This window comes from Pan troglodytes, chromosome 6 (assembly GCF_028858775.2).
Source record: "Pan troglodytes isolate AG18354 chromosome 6, NHGRI_mPanTro3-v2.0_pri, whole genome shotgun sequence".
Taxonomy (NCBI): domain Eukaryota; kingdom Metazoa; phylum Chordata; class Mammalia; order Primates; family Hominidae; genus Pan; species Pan troglodytes.
The window spans coordinates 17,190,001-17,212,319 of record NC_072404.2 but is presented as its reverse complement, the minus strand read 5'-3'; the positions used below and the strand labels follow the sequence as shown (position 1 = coordinate 17,212,319).

The following is a 22,319-nucleotide window of genomic DNA, read 5'->3' as shown; positions in this document are numbered from 1 at the left end:
AGGAATAAAATTCAATGAGGTGAATAAACTGTGCTTCCTGGGCTTTATATTTCTTTAAAGAAAAACCTCAGAAAAATTAAATTTAACAGTTTAATTGAGCAAAGAACCATTCAAGAATCGGGCAGCCTCCCAAACCAGAACAGGTTCAGAGAGACTCCAGCACTGCCACGTGGTTGGAAAAGATTTTTGGGCAGGAGAAGATAAGTGACATACAGAAAATGATGTACAGAAGTGAGGTTCAGAAACAGCTAGATTGGTTACACCTTGACTTTTGTGACAAACAAAATAAGTAACTAAGGCAAAAGTCCCAATCAATTGAAGTTTAATAAGCCAGCTTTAGGACACATCTGGGAAAAAGCAAGGAGGTTTTCTGAAGAGGTGTTCAGGAGGTTTTATGTTTATACTTTCCCTTAAATGGGGGGAGGCACGTAGGAAGAGAGACAGGCATTAAGGCAAATAGTTATATTCCTGTGAGACTTTAGTTAGTACCCCGTAATCTACATTTTACATAAGGTAAGGTGAATGTTCGAAGAGAAAAAGGTAATAGAGGAAGAATCAATTATGTAGGCATCTCTGGGTAGGTGGAAGAATGACTGATCTCCTCTTGTTTTTGTTCTGAACCTGGGAAAATAAGCTTGTGATTGATAGCATCAGTGTGGAATCAGACTTTAGTTTTGGGAGTTAGACTTAGACTGTAGACCTAAAGTTACAATTGGTATGTCCTTGTTTGTGGGAGGCCATGAAAGAATTTACCTATGAATCATCTATGGGGGCAAGTTATTCATGATGCCCGAGGCCGTTTATCTTTCCATGGGAATCTGGCACAATGCTAGCAATAGCTATTCATTTGGAAGAGAATGTTGCAAGACGGCCTCCAAGCTTACCCTTCCCTTTTGCATAGGGAGTATGAGATCCTGAGATTTTTTAAAAACTTTCCTTTACATTTGTCATATTTGAACATGATTTGAACAATTGGCCACATTTGAAACTCAGTGATTGCACAAGAGTAGGTTACAGTCTGTTTACACATCCAAATAGGGTATAGTTCACTATGTGTGAAGAAACCTTTAGGATGAACTTGAATGTAAGGAGACAGCGTTAGCCTAAATTTAATTTGACATGTTTTACCTTTAACTCACATTGTTTCTTCACTCAGGCCTTCATTAAACAGATACCAATTGAGCTTTTACTGTCTATCAGTAACGGTGTTAGGTAGGGAGAATATACAGCTATCTAAAACATAAGTCCTCTCCTAGTGCATTGCAGAAACGAACAAGACCTTTATATAATACACATTATGTCAAAACAGATAGTGTTATTCCAGTGTGACCAAAGTGCAACGGAAGCAGGGGAGGAGGAAGCAATTATTTTAGGCCTTAAAAAGTCCATGGAGGCTTGTTCCTGGTTTCTTACTGTTCTTAGAAACCAACTGTTTTCAGAAGACTGTACCAGTAGATGAATGGCAAGCCAGTCTTTTTAGATGTTGTCAACTGAAGAATGACAAGGTTCATAAATTTAGAGAGGAGAGCTTTACATCTCATAAAGGGTTGCAGCCTGCAGGGTGGCCATCCTGACAGGCTGGGAATCATAGCTGCCAGCCAGAAGCCAGAAATAGACACTTCTAGGGAATGGAAAGGGAACAGTAATTTGTGTTGAGCAGGGTGGCCAAATATACATATTTAATAAGCTATATGAGGAGTCATGAATATTTATAAAAAACAAAGAGTATGCATGTGCAGTTGAGCTTTATGCCCCCTCGTGTCCCACGTACCAAAAATGGTGGCATTAGCATGATCCAAGGGTGGGATTTTCAGTGCTCTAATGTCAAAAGGTGAAACAGAGGTCACAGAAACCCTTACTGTACATCCTCCATGGACTACCCAGAACTACTCCTTGGTCAGTGGTTTCTTAATAGGAAGAAATGCTGGTTGGTTGTTTTGTTGCAACCATAAAAGGGAGAGGCAGTGTCAGGCTGTAACCACCCATGGGGTTCTTCCTGCCTGCTGCACAAATAAAGACCCGGGTATTGCAGTAAAGAAAGAGTTGAATAGACATAAGGCCAGCCATGCCACATGGAAGATGGAGTTAGTACTCAAATCAATATTGTCTAAGGCTCCTAGGTAGGGGTTTTTCAAAGGCAGTTTAGGGGAAGGGGTGGGACTGCCAGGGAATGGGTGCTTGCTGCTGATTGGTTGCAGCAGAGATGAAATCACAGGGGTCAAAGCTGTCCTCCTGCAGGCTGAATTCTTCTGAGGGGCGCACAGGAACTGGGTTGGCAGGTCCAGGTAGAGCCCTGGGTGTTAGACATGCAAAAAAATGGAAAAGATATCTCAAAAGGCCAATCTACTATAGTGGTGTCATCTGCAGGAGTAGCTAGCAATCATTTATGTCTACACCTTAGCAGAATTCAGGTTCCTCTCCTCTCCCAGCCTGATGGCCTTTCATTAGCTTTACAAAGGCACTTGAGTTTGGGGAAAAGCCTGTTATTTAAACTATAAAGTAAATGTTTCTTGAAGTTAGCTCAGCCCGAAAACCCAGGAATAACTAAGAGAAAAGCGAGATGAAGGTGGGTTAGATCAGATCTCTTTTACTGCCATAATTTTCTTACTGTTATAATTTTTGCATAGGCAGTTTCAAGACAATTGGTTGATCAGGTGCAGAGTGAGTTTTTCCAAAGGACTTGTTTCTGTATAACCCTTAGGGAAGAAAGCCTAAAGGCCGAGAACTCAGTTTTCAAGGTTTCTCTGTGGTCCCTATGGCCAAGAGGGGGTCCATTTGGTCAGTTGTAGGTCTTAGAACTTTATTTTTTTATCTCAATTCTAAATTAAGAATTAAAATTAGAATTTAGAATTAGAATTGTTTATATGCATGTATATGTGTGCATCAGGAAAAGGAAAGTCGCTAACACCTAGTCATTTAAAGTTGTTCTTAAAATGTCTTTTAAGGCCCAAAAGACTATATGTAATCCACAAACATATAATTATATATATAATACTACACATATGACTTTATATATATAATAGCATAATAATTAATATGACCACCATATGTGTGGCTGTGTATAGGTGTGAGGTGATGTGTGTATTAACATTTGACACATGGCATCTTATAGCTAGATGGTACATCAAAATCTTATTCAACACCTTTATTTTATACATTGAACAACTGAGGCATAATGAGGTTGACTGACTTTTCTGAGTTAGCCAGTGGCCCAAATGTTCTAACTCCTGCTCCAGTGCTGTCTCTAATATACCAGTTGTGTAGCTGAGTATTCACCTTTCTGAGAATTTGTACTGTTCTTTTTAAGCCTTGCAATCAAAGCAGTTTCCGGCAAAGGTCAGCTGATCCCATCAGACAACCAGCTGATGAAGGAAGATCTTGCCCTAATGCTGTTGAGAAAGAACCCTGTAACCTGAACAAAAACTGCTACCACTATGATTATAATGTAACAGGTACATGGATCATCATCTGATCACAGAGTTAAGTCCAAATCCTGTGTCTGTCAGCTCTGAAGCATTCCTGTCAGTATAGTTCATCTCTATCTGTGTGCCTTTTGGATATGCTGCTTACTTTCCCAGAAATAATTACATATTAAATGACAGAAATACTTATCTGGGTTTTTTTTTTAGTAAACACTAAGATAGAGGAAATAAAAATGTCACACAGACACTAGCCCTTAAAGTAGGTTGTGAATATGCTAAGTGTTCCTACATAAGACAACCTCTCACTTTGGGAAGGTGAATCTAAAATATTTTTGGCACAGGTATCAGATTTATTCAAAAATGTCTTTCTTTTTCAGAAGATGCTTAATTGCTAAAACATACTGGGGCAACAATTCATGAGGCGTGGGCAGTTTATAAACATGATTAGTCAGCAATCTTAAACTTGCCAAAGATTATAAATCAATGCTCTAAAAGGTGCAGGTAAAAATTGATGAGTATTTTCAGAAAAACAGATTTATTATAAGTTGCATTTTTCCCCTAAAACTCATTTAATACCAACAAGGTGCACACTCTAGGAAAGAAAATCTTTTATTGGTTTATATGAATTGGGACAACACGAAAGCTTACTTTGGAATTTTTCCGAAGTAATTTTCACTCTGAAACAAACTCAAGAAACTGTACAATGACACATAACAGTCATATTGGCTTTGTTTCTTTTGGTTTTTCTCTTCAGTTTCCTTTGATGATACAAAAAAAAAATCAAAGTTATCTGGGATGTGCTATGTTACCCAGGGAAAGAGGTGTCTTTTATGTCTTCTTGCGAAAGACATAAGAGAATTAATAAATATGGCCAAAGTGATTTTTATCACTTTAATAAACGTATGCATTTTCTTGCATTCTAAATATGGATAGGAAATAAAATGTATGTTTTATTTGAATATAACTACACAGTTAAAGTACCATCTGTCATAATTATGATTATTTGGCTAAAAGTAATGCTAAGATTTTAAATTATATTTTTATTGGGAAAGAAAGTTTTTAAGTGACATTGATCTGTAGGCCAAAGCCATTTTTACAGTGTCACCAAATGGCTAGCTATCAAGATTTTCGAGTACACATCTGCCTTTAAGAATAATCCCTGTAGCTATGTGCAACCCCAGCAATTCCATTTGACTCCTGATATGTTCAAAGCTGGGACCCATATGCTCTGCATGGGGGATGATTGATTATGGGGCTTAGGAAGCAGTTGTGAATTAAATATGGGATTCAGGTCATCAGAGTTTCATTTGAAATCTGTTTCATACTTAGCCTTCTGTTCTGATGGGCTTCCCTTTTTTTCAGACTGGAGTACATGTCAGCTGAGTGAGAAGGCAGTTTGTGGAAATGGAATAAAAACAAGGATGTTGGATTGTGTTCGAAGTGATGGCAAGTCAGTTGACCTGAAATATTGTGAAGCGGTAGGTGGATGCTGTGTTATATCTTCGCGAGTAAATTCTTCCCTAATAATTTCAGTTCATGCTGAGCCAAGTGACCCGTGCTCCATGCAGCTCATTGCCAGCAGATGTTTTTCTGCAATATTCACAAGCTAAGTGTGTTCTTGAAAAGACACAATGTCCAACACTACTGATTCCTACATATAATTTCCTGTATTTTCTTCTGCTTGGAGCCCAAAGGTATGCTAATTAGCCTATTCTGAAAGAAATGCTTGGGGAACAATACGTAAGGTGAATAAAAGCAATAAATTTTAATCAGACTACTTATCATCTTTGTAATTTGATGTGAATTTTGTGTAGTGCCTGGGACACCTGCCAAGGTCCATCATTTATTCTCTTTGTTGCTAAACATTGATCACATGTGGTTTCATAGCAGATTTTGATATTAGGATCTAATACCCAGCTGTGACCATCTAAGTACTCAGGTCTGATTAAGAGAAAGCCTCAAATTCACACAGAGGAATGAAGTCAGCCATTACTATCTTCTAGGTACAGAGAATTGTAACTGGTATTATCTAATTGATTAAAGTAATATCACACCTAGATGTGAGCTTCTGAAATGTGAAGAAACATATTTGTCCTTTCTTAGTTTTTATGAAGCTACACTTTATGTTGTAATAATTTTATCTAATTTCCATACCAAAAACATGACAAATGTTGACTCTCAATGCATCTGAGGTCCACTGGGTCAAATACCAACCAAGATAAGTAGGAGCCTCAATAGATCTGGAATAGACTAGAAGTGGTTTGTAACCTCATTAGAGTTCAGTATACACAGTCACCATGTGTCTTCTGTCTACACATCCTGGGGTTATTATAGCCCACAGTAAATTGTTCCTATACCTAGGGGAAAACTCTAAACAGAAATATTTTAATTCATTTGATATGTTTATCATGTGGACCTAACTTAACTTTCTTACATCTCTGTTCATGAGAGCAGAGCACCCACATGTGTTGAAAACACAAATTTATTTAGTTAATAAATGCCTCCTGCAATAACCTTGTGACGTTACCTAATGTATTCATTATTTAAACTTGAATAATTGGAAATTTCACACTTGAATCATTTTAGTTTCATAACCAATAACATTGAAGCAATATAACCATTATAAGAATAATGTCAGTATTGAGCCGGTTAGGGTGGCTCAAGCCTCTAATCCCAGCACTTTGGGAGGCTCAGTCGGGTGGATCACCTGAGGTCGGGAGTTCAGGACCAGCCTGACCAACATGGAGAGACCCCATCTCTACTAAAAATACAAAATTAGCCGGGTGTGGTGGCACATGCCTGTAATCCCAGCTACTCAGGAGGCTAAGGCAGGAGAATCGCTTGAACCCAGGAGGCAGAGGGTGCCATGAGTCAAGATCACACCATTGCACTCCAGCCTGGGCAACAAGAGCAAAACTCCATCTCAAAAAAAAAGAACATCAGTATTAATGAAGATAATGGTCATATACTGGCTGGAGACCTTGCTGTGATCTACTTCTGGTTGATTAGTATGTCCTTTTTTCTGCAAACATAAATGTACTCCTTGGTTGGAATGAAATATAAAATAAATGAGAGCTTTGCGAAAGCTGAAACCTAAGCATACATGACCAATTTTAAACCATTTCATATGATTAAAGGACAAAGCTGGAAACCGAATTCTTGATTTCTTACATCGAATATGAGTAAAAACCTGGGAAATAACTAATTTTAATTATATGGGAGCCTAGATGACTTTAAGCTTACATGCAAATATTACAATATTTGAATGTTGCATGGCAATTAGGGACTCCTAGTTTTAACATTCTAGCAAACACTGTCTTCAAGGACTTAAAATTCGACTGTGCAACCCTGCATTCAGTGCCACATCAGTAGGTAACACTGGCTGCTTCCCTAACAGCCACAAAGAAAGATGGCATTGTTATCCAACAAAGAGGAAAATTAGAGTTAAACCTAACTAGCATTTATGTAGTATTTTTATCTTCAGTGTTTTTCAGACATTTACTCATTGGATACCTAGTAATTGGTTTTTTCTTTCCTATTTCTTAGATTTTTGAATAGATTTCTTTTTAATTTATTTACACACACATTTAGGTAAATGAGCGAATTAAAAAAGAGATATGATCAATGTAAGGAAAAAAGTAGTACAGGACTAAAATGTGTAAGTGGTGGATATGTAAGTCAGTAATAATTGAATCCTGTGATTCAAACTCTCCCCATGAAACTATTTACCTTAAATGTAACACTTATTTTTATCATATCACCTCAAGATTCCTATCTCCAACCTCCCATGACTTTTAAGAGGCTTTATGAGGCTTCGATTGAGTGATATGGTAAAAGTTTTCATACCAAATACTCAGCTCTGTCAAGTATTACTGGTGTAGAATATAATGGGAGTGCCTGCAGAGAGATGTATTACACAAAGCTTTGATCTGATCCTCTCTCAGTGGATAACTTAGAGCTAAGAGCTATACTTGAAAGACAACGTAATGTTTCAAAATAAATTTTTGCCATTATCTGCTGTATAAATTAGAAAATATAAACTTCTCTTTCATGCAGAAATAAAAAAGGTCTTGGAAATTCCAAGAATTACTAGTTTTAAAAACTTATATTCTCCTAACAAGCTCTTACATTTTCCAATTTCTTTTTCTTTCTTTTCCTTTTTTTTTTTTTTTTTTTTATTTTGGAGACAGAGTCTTGCTCTATTGCCCAGCCTGGAGTGCAGTGGTGCCATCTCAGCTCACTGCAACCTCCACGTCCTGGGTTCAAGCAATTCTCCTGCCTCAGCCTCCCAAGTAGCTGGGACTACAGTCATGCACCACTAATCCCAGCTAATTTTTATATTTTTTTTAGTAGAGGTGAGGTTTCGCAATGTTGGCCATCATTGTCTCAGGTGATCCGCCCACCTCGGTCTCCCAAAGTGCTGGGATTACAGGCATGAGCCACCACACCCGGCTGACACTTTCCTATTTCAATGCTACTTTGTACCACAGAGATTTTAAATGTTGGAATATACAGTAGAAGGATTTGAAACCTCATCTTATATTTTTAAAGCAGAATATTTAAGTAATGGAACCAAATGCCAATAAAATGGCACAACATTATTATCTGATGAGAAGGTTTGACACCAACATAACTGAATTATACCACAGTTAAGTTTTAGAAGTGAAAATCTTTGTTTTAAAAAATGCACATAAAATATTCACAATCAAAAAAAATTTGGCGACCCATATTTCTTTATTTAAAAGATAGCTGATATATTATTTCAATACATGATATCATTAGTTTTGAGTATGAATTTATGTTTAGAATCTTTTCCTTTTGCTTTTCAGTTTAAGATATGTAAAAATAAATAATATCCCTAAGATACAGTTGTAGATCAAAATATTGATGATACTAGTTTTTACCTAATGGAAAGTATTTATGCTTATATTTATTTGTTCCTCATTTAGGGAAATTCAACCAATTTGGAGGTTAAATCTACTTTTTTACATTGCTTATTGAAAACACTCAAACAATACATAAGTATAGATTCAATGGGCCCCTTCTTTCATCCTGTGCCCCTAACTTCCACTCTCCTAGGTCAAACCACTTTATACTTTCAATAGTTTGGATGTTTGTCCTCCAGGTAACATTTTATTCTGTTATGTGGCTTGCTTTTTCTCCCTCCCTCTCTTCTCTCGTCACCTCATTCTCTGGCTCCCTCCCCCAATTTACAATATACATCCTGATCTACCTCTGTTCTTCCAGCTTGGCTTGGAGAAGAACTGGCAGATGAACACGTCCTGCATGGTGGAATGCCCTGTGAACTGTCAGCTTTCTGACTGGTCTCCTTGGTCAGAATGTTCTCAAACATGTGGCCTCACAGGTTTGTTTGTACCGTAACTTATATTAGGCTAATGGTCAAGGAATATGAAATAAAATATCCCTCTTGCTTTAACCCATATCAAATAATCTTCAGAAAGGTTGGATTGGTTGTCTTTCTTTCCAAAACATCTAAGCCTTACTTGTTCCTGGATTGCCTCAGGAGATATCACTGTGATGCCTTCTCCCAATGAGATATATGCTTGCAAAACCATAACATATATTAAAGTCGCATCACTTTGTATCTCTTAAAGGAAAAATGATCCGAAGACGAACAGTGACCCAGCCCTTTCAAGGTGATGGAAGACCATGCCCTTCCCTGATGGACCAGTCCAAACCCTGCCCAGTGAAGCCTTGTTATCGGTGGCAATATGGCCAGTGGTCTCCATGCCAAGTGCAGGTATCAAATCTCAAGAAGTTGTCAGGAAGTGTGTACTCTATCTGCAAAGACTTCATCTGCAGAAAAACAGATAAAAATAATGTGTTAGAAATATGTTTCAGAGCTCACAGATGACAAGCTTCTTAAAATTTATATGTACTTGCCATTTTATAAACATTTAATTAGTTTTGATAACAAAAACTCCATGCCCTATATTTTTTAAATCATTTGGAGACTGATTCATTTTAATGAAAATTTATTTTCCTGTCTTTAGCTAGGAAACAAATTGTTCAATGTGTGCTTTATTGCTAATGCCCTATAGGGCTTCTTCCCTAGGGTTTCAAATCCTTCTCTAAATGTTCATAAATCACAGTCAGTGGTGCAGAGATAACTAAGTGATGAGCTCTCTAATGAAGTATTTCTCTTTTTCTAATTAGTTATTTCTTCCTCCATTCCAGGAGGCCCAATGTGGAGAAGGGACCAGAACAAGGAACATTTCTTGTGTAGTAAGTGATGGGTCAGCTGATGATTTCAGCAAAGTGGTGGATGAGGAATTCTGTGCTGACATGGAACTCATTATAGATGGTAATAAAAATATGGTTCTGGAGGAATCCTGCACCCAGCCTTGCCCAGGTAACAACGGCAAAGGAGAATTCATATTCTGATTATTTTTTCCTAGGACAAGGGCCATGAAGGGGTTGCATATAAAGTATAAGTTACGGGATGTCAGCAGTCTTCTTATTCAGTAATATCTATGCCAACAGCTCAACACTATGCCTGTGGGGAACGGGACGCTGTCTCATTACTGCCAGGTAGGGGTGAAGTCCAGGTCTCCCATGTGGCCTCTCAACACCCTCTGGAGTTTTAACATCTGCAGGAGATGGTATTTAAGGCCTTAAGCCCATGCTCCACAGAAAAGGTATGAAATAAAAGATGAGAAAATAAGGACAAAACATAACCTATTCGGGATTTCCAGAAGAGAGAAAGAGAGGCCAATGTTTAAATACATAATGGCTAAAAACAGATTAAGTCCTCATAATAACAGCTTACCCTGGGTCCAGGGTAGAATGAACAACAAACTCATACCTAGATAAATGTAGTTAAAACATAAAATATAGAAAAATAATTAGTAAAGTCTTCAGTAAGAAAATAACAGATTATCTACAACTGGAAGACAAAATAGCAGTATGGAGGAAACTATTGAAAGATATTATTCAGATTCAATGTTAGACACAATGAGTGCATGCAGTAAAAGTAGAAAGAAAATTTTGTTTATCAAATAGTATGGAAAAAATGGCAGACAGTGATAAGCTAATATTTATGAATTTGGGCTTGATGCAGAGAATTGTAGAGGAAATTTAATGTCAAAATATGCCAGAAAACCCATCCTTGAAAAAGGTATAGATAGGGGCAACAATTTATTAGTGGACTGGAAATGAACAGATTGAAAATGAATTACCTGTATTTTATCCCCAAGTGGAAAATTTGTATTCTCCCAATTTGCTTATAATTATGATTTAAAGATTGCATCTCTTTCACAATATTTTCTTTTGAATATGACCTCAAAATATTAAAAATTAAGGATTTGGCAAAAATAATGGGGCATAAAACACATTTTCTATATAAAAGGATGTGATTTAAGAAAATTTTAAAAGTGGATAACATATATCAACAAAAATGTGTAAATGGGATTGAATCCCTAAAACCTGGAAAAACTGACATGGGCTAGCTATTTATTCACTCATCGAGTTACTTATTCCTTCATAAAAAAAAAAATCATTTGAGATGATAAAAATGGTAGGGTATAGTTTAAGATGAACTGAATGAAATTGAACAGTAAATAAAATAACCCTGATAGGGGTTATTTTGAGGACAAGCCCCCTAGACTCTGAAAATATCCAACTATTGTATTGATCTTTGCACACATGGATATTTTCATCTACTTCAGGTCAAGAACTAAACTATTTTTAAAAACCAAAAATCTGAATAGCAGCTCCTTCTCAATGAGTGTAAAGGTTCAGCTATGCAAGGTGAATAAGTTCTAGAGATCCGTTGTAAGACATAGTGCCTGTAGTTAACAATACTGTATTGTATACCTAAAAATGTGTTAAGTGGGTAGATCTCATGTTAAATGGTCTTATCACAATAAAAAATAAAATAGAATAAAATAAAATTTAAAAATAAAGTAAAAGAAAAGAAAATCTGACTTTCTAAAGCCAGGCAAAGTGTTGCTGCCAACAACCTTTTGCTGAGCCAGCAATTCCCCTTTCATTTCCTGCTGCTGAAACTAGTCTGATATCATTTAAGATCTCACACACAATTCAATAAAATCATTTCGCTTCACTGCAGACCCAGCCTAAAGCTGTGGCAGCAGGTGACAGCTCCAGGCAGGGCCAAGGACTGAACCTTTGGACCTTGATGTACTGAATGGCCATAGAGGCAACAAAAAGTGACCCTTGGCTAAAAGTTGTAAGGCCTACTTTTCCAAAACCAAATCTCCATCACCAGTAATAGGATTGTTGTGACATTCACACCATTGAGCAGAACGGGCATCCTTGTCAGACTGTGGTATATGCCTTACTATGGACACTCCTCACATGATTTCATTATACTTTCTGCAGCACACACACTCACTCATTTGACTGTTATTTATCAAATGTAATTACAGGTCAGGCCCTGAACTTGAGGCCAGAGATACAGTGCAGACCAAGAGACCCTGTCCTTGTACAGCTTACTTTCTAATGGAAAGAACAATTGCTAATCTAATAGTGACAATAATATATAATATATAAGATTATAACCTGTGGTAAATGATGTGAAGGAAAATTACAGGATCCCATGATAACACAGAGCAAACACATTGTTTCAATTAAAGTAATTGCAAATCTAGGAGGCTGCTCTTCTCTTCTAAATTACAGTCTATTCATTTCAGTTCCTCTCTTGCTAGTTTTCTCTAATGATGGGTTTTGAAAGCTGGCAATATGTGAACTAATAAGCTTTAAAGAGTAGAATACTAAATTAGGAAATACATCTCATGTGTTTAATTGTCATATCTTTGGCAGGCATAGGGTAATTTTATTGTTATTACAATGGTTTACATGGTCAAAATAGAAAAGTGTGTTTAGAACAAGGGAGTATCTCACTCTCATTTGCTGTTATTAAATCTTTGAAGCCTGACATGTATTACTTAGGGGCGAAAATTACATAACTCACAGACTATCATTAAAAGATTTATTACGTTTTGTTGCAAAATAAATGATGCTAAATGTGAATTGCCACAAAGATAAAGCCTACTGGTGAAAAGGTAAGTTTTCTTTCCATGTAATTTTCAATCACTGAGGTGAAATTTTATTACATTCATATTGACATGAATTTTTTTAACTTTAGCAGTTTTCCTACATAATTAAAAACTGAGTAACTCCAAAGTGACATTTCCTAGGAAATAAAAGTGTTTCTAAAACTTTCTCAGACTATTTAGAAATTCTTTCTAGTTTCTTTTTCCTTTGCATTTCCAAAATTTACTAGAACTTTCTGTACTTCAGGAGTACCAATTACATTCTTTAATAAAGGCCTACAAAAATCACTCCATTTTGCTATTACGTATATATATGTTAGTCAATAATTCATGTCTTACCAGGACTTCTTAGGCATGACACAAGAAGTTTTTCCATTAATCAGATCTCCAGGCAACTTTCTGCAAATACCAGTCACCTTCAGCATAATACAAGGCAATATGAATTATTCATATGACCTGGCTAGAATAAATAAGTGATAAGAAACCCTTGTGAATTTGTGTCTATCATAATTGACTGTGTACTCTGAAGAGTATCACTAAGCAGTCACTCTGAAGAATGGATGGGTTAATGGAAAGGGTGTATTTCATAAAATCTTTTCTGTTCTTAAAATGGCTAAAGATTTTGGAAGCATGGATGCACTATGGCCCAGCAATTGCACTCCTAGGTACATACCCAACAGAAATGCATATATAAGTTCATCAAAAGACTTGTACTGAAATGTTTACAATAACATGATGGGAAAAATTTACAACTCCCCACATGCCCATCAGTAGTAGAATGGATATCTAAATTATGATATATTCACACAATGGAAAGTTGTACAAATGAAGAAATTAGAACTTCATAAATGTATGATGGATTTCACAAACATAAATGAGAGAAAGAAGCCAGACACAAAAAAGTACATATGGTATGATTTCATATATCACACAAGGGAGGGTTTTGAGATCCTGGGAATGTTTTGTTCCTTGATTTGGGTGTTGATCACATGGTTATATAATCAGATTATCGAAATTCAGCTATCATCTGTGCCTCTATGATATGTGATCATTTTACATGTTTGTTATCCTTCAATAAATAAATATTTTAAAGAGAAGTTGATTGAGGATGTAGATCAGAGGAAATAGTGAGCATTATTTCCAGTACTGCAACTGCTCAGTTGTCTCTCTCACCTCCACTCTTCTGGGAAGAAATAGGAATGAAAACTTAAAACCAGCTCTGTCAGCCTTGGACTTCAAACTTTTCAAAATTGTGAATACCTAGAAGACTAATTCTGTTTATATTTAGGCTTTCTTTGAGTGTAACTCATGTGTAATAAACCACTTTACTATGATAATGACAAGAATGATAGTAGGTTTTGATCAAATATTTGTTGTATCCTAAGAAGAGATGAATTATGGTGGATGAGTTCCTGTCAGCCACAATTTACCTTTGATATCATTAAGCAACACATAGACCAGTAATAGCCATACGGAAAATAACAATATATATACAAAGTTATACAATTACAAATTTACAAATATTAAATGCTTATTTAAATCTTATAAATATTATGTGTGACTGGGATACCAGAAACATTGCCCACTGGGGTTGGAATTAAAATGATTATCGGGCTGGATTTTCTCTGTGGATATGGGTGTAAATTACAAATCTGTGTTTTACAGGTGACTGTTATTTGAAGGACTGGTCTTCCTGGAGCCTGTGTCAGCTGACCTGTGTGAATGGTGAGGATCTAGGCTTTGGTGGAATACAGGTCAGATCCAGACCGGTGATTATACAAGAACTAGAGAATCAGCATCTGTGCCCAGAGCAGATGTTAGAAACAAAATCATGTTATGGTGAGTGCTACCATTCATATACTCTATCTTAAGCAAAAGCATAAGATTAAAAAAAAATAGTCTGCTAAAAATAAACAAAGTTGGCCATGTGCGGTGGCTCACACCTGTAATCCCAATGCTTTGGGAGGCCTAGGTGGGCGGATCACCTGAGGCCAGGAGTTGTGAGACCAGCCTGGCCAACATGGCCAAACCCAAACTCTACCAAAAAAAAAATTATGCATGGTGTCAGGCTCCTGTAATCCAAGCTACTCAGGAGGCTGAGGCAGGAGAATCACTTGATCCCGGGAGGCCAGAGGCTGCAGTGAGCTGAGATTGCACCACTGCACTCCAGCCTGGGCAACAAGAGTGAAATTCCATCTCAAAAATAAATAAATAAATAATTTAAAAATTTACTCAGATGTCACTTGAGGCTGAGGACTAAAGTAAGGGGAAGATTCTGAATTCTAAAGATTGGAAAGATGGAACATCCTGCCACCCTTCATAAATAAGATGTGAGTTTTGCAAAAATGTTTCCCAGTTTTATGAGCTCAAGAAGGCTGAGATAATTAGGAGCACATTATTTGTACGCTTATAACAATTATGATCAGGTAGGAGTCTAACAATCTTCAATTTATTTAAATCAAATGACAGAATTAAATAAAAATTACAAATCCACAGCAAAGTGTGAGATTTTACTATATTTTTTCAAATGGATAAATCAAATTATTGGTAAAAATTGATTTTAATCTAAAGTTTACTTAGGATATATATAAACATCTATGTTTATATGTCTGTGTGAACGTATACACACATAGAATCATTCACTCAATGTAAGCAATACATCTTCAAGAATCACAGCATTAAATGTCGTAGTTTGGGGAAAAACACCCAAAGACTCGAAAACAAAAGAATTGCTATTTGGTAGAGGGTGTGGGGCTCAACAAACAAGCCTTAATACTGCTTATGTTCTGAAATAAGTAATATGACATAGCAGCAAGTAGGAGACAAAATATCACCTTTCTTACTGAAAAGTAGGAGACAAAAGCTTAAAGTGTTGGAAAAGAGTACTTGCAGTAAAAACCAAATGGGCTACATGACTTAGCCCAAGAATTAGATAGAATTACCTGCTCTGTCAATTTGATCTTCCTAAATTTATCAACTAGGTAAAACACTCCATATGCCAGCACAGGATAAGTAAAGAGTAAAGAAAGGTCAAAAGTTACAATAAATAAAATAATTCCCAAGGCAAGAAAGAAAAGTATTCACTCCAAAATGACAAGGAAATAAAATTAGGAATCAGTAGAACAATGACAAAAGAGATCTCCACACGCACACCTTAGAGAGTAAAATCATACTTCTAAAGCATTACCCAGCAAATGTTATATGGGATGCAGCAAAGAAGTACCTAGAGGAGATCTTGAAGCTTTAAACGCTTCTACAGAAGGGAGAAAAGTTAAAAATGAACTAAGCATTCAACTGAATAAATTCTTTTTTAATTTTTTTAATTATACTTTAAGTTCTAAGGTACATGTGCACAACATGCAGGTTTGTTACATATGTATACATGTGCCATGTTGGTGTGCTGCACCCATTAACTCGTCATTTACATTAGGTATATCTCCTAATGCTATCCCTCCCCCCTCCCCCAACCCCACAACAGGCCGCAGTATGTGATGTTCCCCTTCCTGTGTCCAAGTGTTTTCATTGTTCAATTCCCACCTATGAGTGAGAACATGCGGTGTTTGGTTTTTTGTCCTTGTGATAGTTTGCTCAGAATGATGGTTTCCAGCTTCATCCATGTCCCTACAAAGGACATGAACTCATCATTTTTTATGGCTGCATAGTATTCCATGGTGTATATGTGCCACATTTTCTTAATCCAGTCTATCATTGATGGACATTTGGGTTGGTTCCAAGTCTTTGCTATTGTGAATAGTGCCACAATAAACGTATGTGTGCATGTGTCTTTATAACAACATGATTTAGAATCCTTTGGGTATATGCCCAGTAATGGGATGGCTGGGTCAAATGGTATTTCTAGTTCCAGATCCTTGAGGAATCGCCACACTGTCTTCCACGATAGTTGAACTAGTTTACAGTCCCACCAACAGTGTAAAAGTGTTCCTATTTCTCCACATCCTCTCCAGCACCTGTTGTGTCCTGACTTTTTAATGATTGCCATTCTAACTGGTGTGAGATGGTATCTCATTGTGGTTTTGATTTGCATTTCTCTGATGGCCAGTGATAATGAGCATTTTTTCATGTGTCTCAACTGAATAAATTTTTAAGAAAAGTAAAAAGGAAATGGAATGCAACCAACATGGATGAGTATAAATTCAGTGAGATAGAAAATAAATAATCAACAAAACCAATAGATTGTTTTTAGAGCAAACTGACAAAATAGACCAGCTCATGGCAAATGCAGTGAAGAAGAAAAAAAAGCAAAGTCATCATTACCATAAATAAAATAAAGTTTAGAAAAATAGAATATAATTTGGTGAATAGTTTTTTCTAACAAAAGTAAAAATGTCAAGATAATTTAGAAGGTTATATTTTATCAAGAGTAATGAAAAACCTACACCATAGATTATATAACTATTTTCAAATCTATGAAATACATACTCACATATGCACACAAACTAAAATTTAAATGGCTTTAATTATGAGTTTTCCCAAAATTTAAAGAAACAGACAACTCCTTGTTGAGATTTGATCAGGCTGGTGGGAAAAATACGTTATGATAGCCACAAAACCCTTTTGGAAGGCCTGAGGGTTTTCACATGACTTTGGTAATAGACCTGGTGGAAGGCGGCCTAGTCCCATTACCTTTAGTTAAATAGATTAGAGTAGTAAACAACGGGATGTGAGGAAGTTATCTAGTTAGCTTGTTTACCCACGTGGTCTCAAGATGAGCCTTTGATACATGCTTTTTACTCTTCAAGTCCACAATGTCAATTACCCTCTAATGGCATTGATTCAAGCTTTTGTTAACTAATAAATGTGAGTCTCCCTCACTGATCAGGGCTGGCTGCAGTGACAAACCTCTCTGGTGTGTAGATGGTCAGACACTCAGCAGGACTGGCAAAAGATAATATCTGTGTGTCAGTGTACGTTTTATTCATCCATCGCTGGGGTCAGGGTCTGCTGGCAGACCCCCGTAGCTAATGCCCTCTTGTGAGGAGCAATACCTCGACTCCTACTTATGTGAAATCTTTTTTTTATAAGAACATATTCTTTTTTTAATTTGAATTACATTTAGTTTCTTTTTTTAATTATACTTTAAGTTCTGGGGTACATGTGCAGAATGTGCAGGTTTGTTACACAGGTATACACATGCCTTGGTGATTCGCTGCACCCATCAATCCATCATCTACTTCATCTACTTTAGGTATTTCTCCTAATGCTATCCCTCCCCTAGCCCCTACCCCTCGACAGGCCCCAGTGTGTGATGTTCCCCTCCCTGTGTCCATGTATTCTCATTGTTCAACTCCCAATTATGAATGAGAACATGCAGTGTTTGGTTTTCTGTTTCTGTGTTAGTTTGCTGAGAATGATAGTTTCCAGGTTCATCCATGTCCCTGCAAAGGACATGAACTCATCCTTTTTTATGGCTGCATACTATTCCATGGTGTATACGTGCCACATTTTCTTCATCCAGTCTATCCTTGATGAGCATTTGGGTTGGTTCCAAGTCTTTGCTATTGTGAACAGTGCTGCAATAAATATAAGTGTGTATGTGTCTTTATAATAGAATGATTTATAATCCTTTGTGTATATACCCAGTAATGGGATTGCTGGGTCCAATGAATCACCATTGGAATCACCATGCTGTGTTCCACAATGGTTGAACTAATTTACAGTCCCACCAACAGTGTAAAAGCATTCCTGTTTCTCCACATCCTCTCTAGCATCCATTGTTTCCTGACTTTTAAATGATCACTATTCTAATTGGTGTGAGATGGTATCTCATTGTGGTTTTGATTTGCATTTCTCTAATGACCAGTGTTGATGAGCTTTTTTTCATGTTTGTTGGCTGCATAATGTCTTCTTTTCAGAAGTGTCTGTTCATATTCTTCGCCCACTTTTTCATGGGGTTGTTGTTTTCTTGTAAATTTGTTTAAGTTCTTTGTAGATTCTGGATATCAGCCTCTTGTCAGATGGATAGATTGCAAAATTTTTCTCCCAATCAGCAGGTTGCCTGTTCACTCTGATGATAGTTTCTTTTGCTGTGCAGAAGCTCTTTAATTAGATCCCGTTTGTCAATTTTGGCTTTTGTGGCCATTGCTTTTGGTGTTTTAGTCATGAAGTCTTTGCCCATGCCTATGTCCTGAATAGTATTGCCTAGGTTTTCTTCTATGGTTTTTACGGTTTTAGGTCTTGGGTTTACGTCTTTAATCCATCTTGAGTGAATTTCTGTATAAGGTGTAAGGAAGGGGTCTGGTTTCAGTTTTCTGCATATGCCTAGCCAGTTTTCCCGACACCATTTATTAAATAGGGAATCCTTTTCCCATTGCTTTTCTTAGGCTTGTCAAAGATCAGATGGTTGTAGATGTGTGTTATTATTTCTGAGGCCTCGGTTGTGTTCCATTGGTTTATACATCTGTTTTGGTACCAGTACCATGCTGTTTTGGTTACTGTAGCCCTGTGGCTGTGGGTTTGACATAAATAGCTCTTATTATTTTGAGATATGTTCCATCAATACCTAGTTTATTGAGAGTTTTTAGCATGAAGGGGTGTTGAATTTTGTCAAAGGCCTCTTCTGCATCTATTGAGATAATCATGTGGTTTTTGTCATTGGTTCTATTTATGTGATGGATTACGTTTATTGATTCACATATGTTGAACCCGCCTTGCATCCCAGGGATGAAGCCGACTTGATCATGGTGGATAAGCTTTTTGATGTGCTGCTGGATTCGATGTGCCAGTATGTGATTGTGGATTTTCACATCAATGTTCATCAGGGATATTGGCCTGAAATTTGTTTTTCTTTATTGTGTCTCTGCCAGGTTTTGGTATCGGGATGATGGTGGCCTCATAAAATGAGTTAGGGAGGAGTCCCTCTTTTTATATTGTGTGGAGTAGTTTCAGAAAGAATGGTACCAGCTCCTCTTTGTACCTCTGGTAGAATTTGGCTGTGGATCTGTCTGTTCCTGGGCTTTTTGTGGTTGGTAGGCTACTAATTACTGCCTCAATTTTAGAATTTGTTATTGGTCTCTTCAGGGATTCAGCTTCCTCCTGGTTTAGTCATGGGAGGGAGTATGTTTCCAGGAATTTCTCTCTTCTAAATTTTCTAGCTTATTTGTGTAGAGGTGTTTCTAGTATGCTCTGATAGTGGTTTGTATTTCTGTGGGATCAGTGATGATATCCCCTTTATCATTTTTTATTGAATCTATTTGATTCTTCTCTCTTTTCTTCTTTCTTAGTCTGGCTAGCCATATATCTAAATTGTTGATCGTTTCAAAAAACCAGCTCCTTGATTGATTTTTTAAGGGTGTTTCATGTCTCTATCACCTTCAGCTCTGCTCTTAGTTATTTCTTGAGTTCTGCTAGCTTTTGAATTTACTCTTGCTTCTCTAGTTCTTTTAATTGTGATGTTAAGGTGTTGATTTTAGATCTTTCCTGCTTTCTCCTGTGAGCATTTAGTGCTATAAATTTCCCTCTAAACACAGTCTTAGCTGTGTGCCAGAGATTCTGGTATGTTGTGTCTTTGAACTCATTGGTTTCAAATAACTTACTTACTTATTTCTGCTTTAGTTTTGTTATTTACCCAGTAGTCATTCAGGAGCAGGTTGTTCAGTTTCCATGTAGTTGAGCGGTTTTGAGTGGGTTTCTTAATCCTGAGTTCTAATTTGATTGTACTGTGTCTGAGAGACTGTTTGTTATGATTTCTGTTCTTTTGCATTTGCTAAGGAGTGTTTTACCTCCAACTATGTGGTCAATTTTAGAAAAAATGCAATGTGGTGCTGAGAAGAGTGTATATTCTGGGCCGGGCACGGTGGCTCATGCCTGTAATCCCAGCACTTTGGGAGGCCGAGGTGGGCGGATTACAAGGTCAGTAGTTTGAGAACAGCCTGGCCAATATGGTGAAACCCCATCTCTACTAAAAATACAATAATCAGTTGGACATGGTGGTGGGTGCCTGTAGTCCCAGCTACTGGGGACGCTGAGGCAGGAGAATCACTTTAACCTGGGAGGTGGAGGTTGCAGTGAGCTGAGAGAGTGCCACTGCACTACAGCCTGGGTGACAGAGCAAGATTCTGTCTCAAAAAAGAAAAAAAAAAAGAATGCATATTCTGTTGATTTGGGGTGGAGAGTTTTGTAGAAGTCTATTAGGTCTCCTTGGTCCACAGCTTAGTTCAAGTCCTGAATATCCTTATTAATTATCTGTCTCATTGATTTGCCTAATATTGACAATGGGGTGTTAAAGTCTCCCACTATTATTGTGTGGGAGTCTAACTCTCTTTGTAGGTCTCTAAGGGCTTGCTTTATGAATCTGGGTGCTCCTGCATTGGGTGCATCTATATTTGGGATAGTTAGCTCTTCTTGTTACAGTGATCCCTTTACCATATGTAATGCCCTTCTTTGTCTCTTTTGATCTTTGTTGGTTTAAAGTCTGTTTTATCAGAGACTAGGATTGTAACCCCCGCTTTTGTTTTGCTTTCCATTTGCTTGGTAAATATTCCTCCATCCCTTTATTTTAAGCCTATGTGTGTCTTTGCATGTGAGATGGGTCACCTGAATATAGCCCACCAATGGGTCTTGACTTGTTATTCAATTTGCCAGTCTGTGTCTTTTAATTGGGGCATTTAGCCCATTTACATTTAAGGTTAATATTGTTATATGTGAATTTGATCCTGTCATTGTGATCCTAGCTGGTTATTTTGACCATTAGTTGATGCAGTTTCTTCATAGTGTCGATAGTCTTTACAATTTGGTATGTGTTTGTGCTGGGTCTGTCCCACAGACCCTGGCCGACCGATGAATGAAATGAGTACTCAGACACAGGTATGCAGTGTAAGAGCAGCTAGGGGTCTGCCAGGCTCTAGCTGCCAAAGTGCAGCCCTGAGAAGCTGGAGCTGCATGCTTTTATTCAGTGTAGGCGTGATTCCAAAAGCCTGGAGCAAACACAATCTGTGGGTAACTAACATTTATTGTTCCCCTTTCAAGGAACAGCATGTGTGTGGGTGATCAAAGATCGGTTCTTGGTCAACACAAGTAAACAAGCCTGTTTAAGATAAATTCCCCTACACTCCCTTGTACCTACTCCTTGCCCTCTGCCTCAGGGTCACAGAACAGCTGCCTTTGGCTATTCTCCCGCAAAGCCAGGCAGAGCCTTCGCACCTTTCGGAAGGCCTGCTCCTTTCCCTATAGTTTCTCCCACCACTCTGACCGATCTACATGTTTGCAGTGGCTGGTACCAGTTTTTTCTTTCAATATTGAGTGTGCCCTTTAGGAGCTCTTGCAGGCCTGCTGGTGACAAAATCTCTCAGCATTTGCTTGTCTGTAAAGAATTTTATTTCTCCTTTGCTTATGAATCTTAGTTTGGCTGGATGTGAAATTATGGATTGAAAATTCTTTAAGAATGTTGAATATTGGATCCCAATCTCTTCTGGCTTGTAGGATTTCTGCAGAGGGATCCACTATTAGTCTGATGGGCTTCCCTTTGTGGGTAACCTGACCTTTCTATCTGGCTGCCCTTAACATTTTTTTCCTTCATTTCAATCTTTGTGAATCGGATGATTATGTGTCTTGGGGTTGCTCTTCTCAAGGAGTATCTTTGTGGTGGTCTCTGAATTTGAATGTTGGCTTGTCTTGCTAGGTTGGGGAAGTTCTCCTGGATAATATCCTGAAGAGTGTTTTCCAACTTGGTTCCATTCTCCCCATCACTTTCAGGTACATCAATCAAAGGTAGATTTAGTCTTTTCACATAGTCCCATATTTCTTGGAGGCTTTGTTTGTTCCTTTTTATTCTTTTCTCTCTAATCTTGTCTTCTCACTTTATTTCATTAAGTTGATCTTCAATCTCTGATATTGTTTCTTCTGC

The 22,319-nt window shown here is 37.4% G+C and overlaps 1 protein-coding gene across 1 annotated transcript in view; it reads left to right on the top strand.

Annotated features, from left to right (window-relative positions):
• THSD7A (thrombospondin type 1 domain containing 7A) overlaps positions 1-22,319 on the top strand; it is a 475,175-nt gene that overhangs the window by 429,378 nt on the left and 23,478 nt on the right. The window contains exons 18-23 of the mRNA XM_527669.7: positions 3,308-3,452; positions 4,785-4,900; positions 8,670-8,787; positions 9,038-9,183; positions 9,621-9,795; positions 14,123-14,296. Of these exons, the coding sequence (XP_527669.5) occupies positions 3,308-3,452; positions 4,785-4,900; positions 8,670-8,787; positions 9,038-9,183; positions 9,621-9,795; positions 14,123-14,296 (874 nt within the window). The remainder of the gene's footprint in view (positions 1-3,307; positions 3,453-4,784; positions 4,901-8,669; positions 8,788-9,037; positions 9,184-9,620; positions 9,796-14,122; positions 14,297-22,319) is intronic.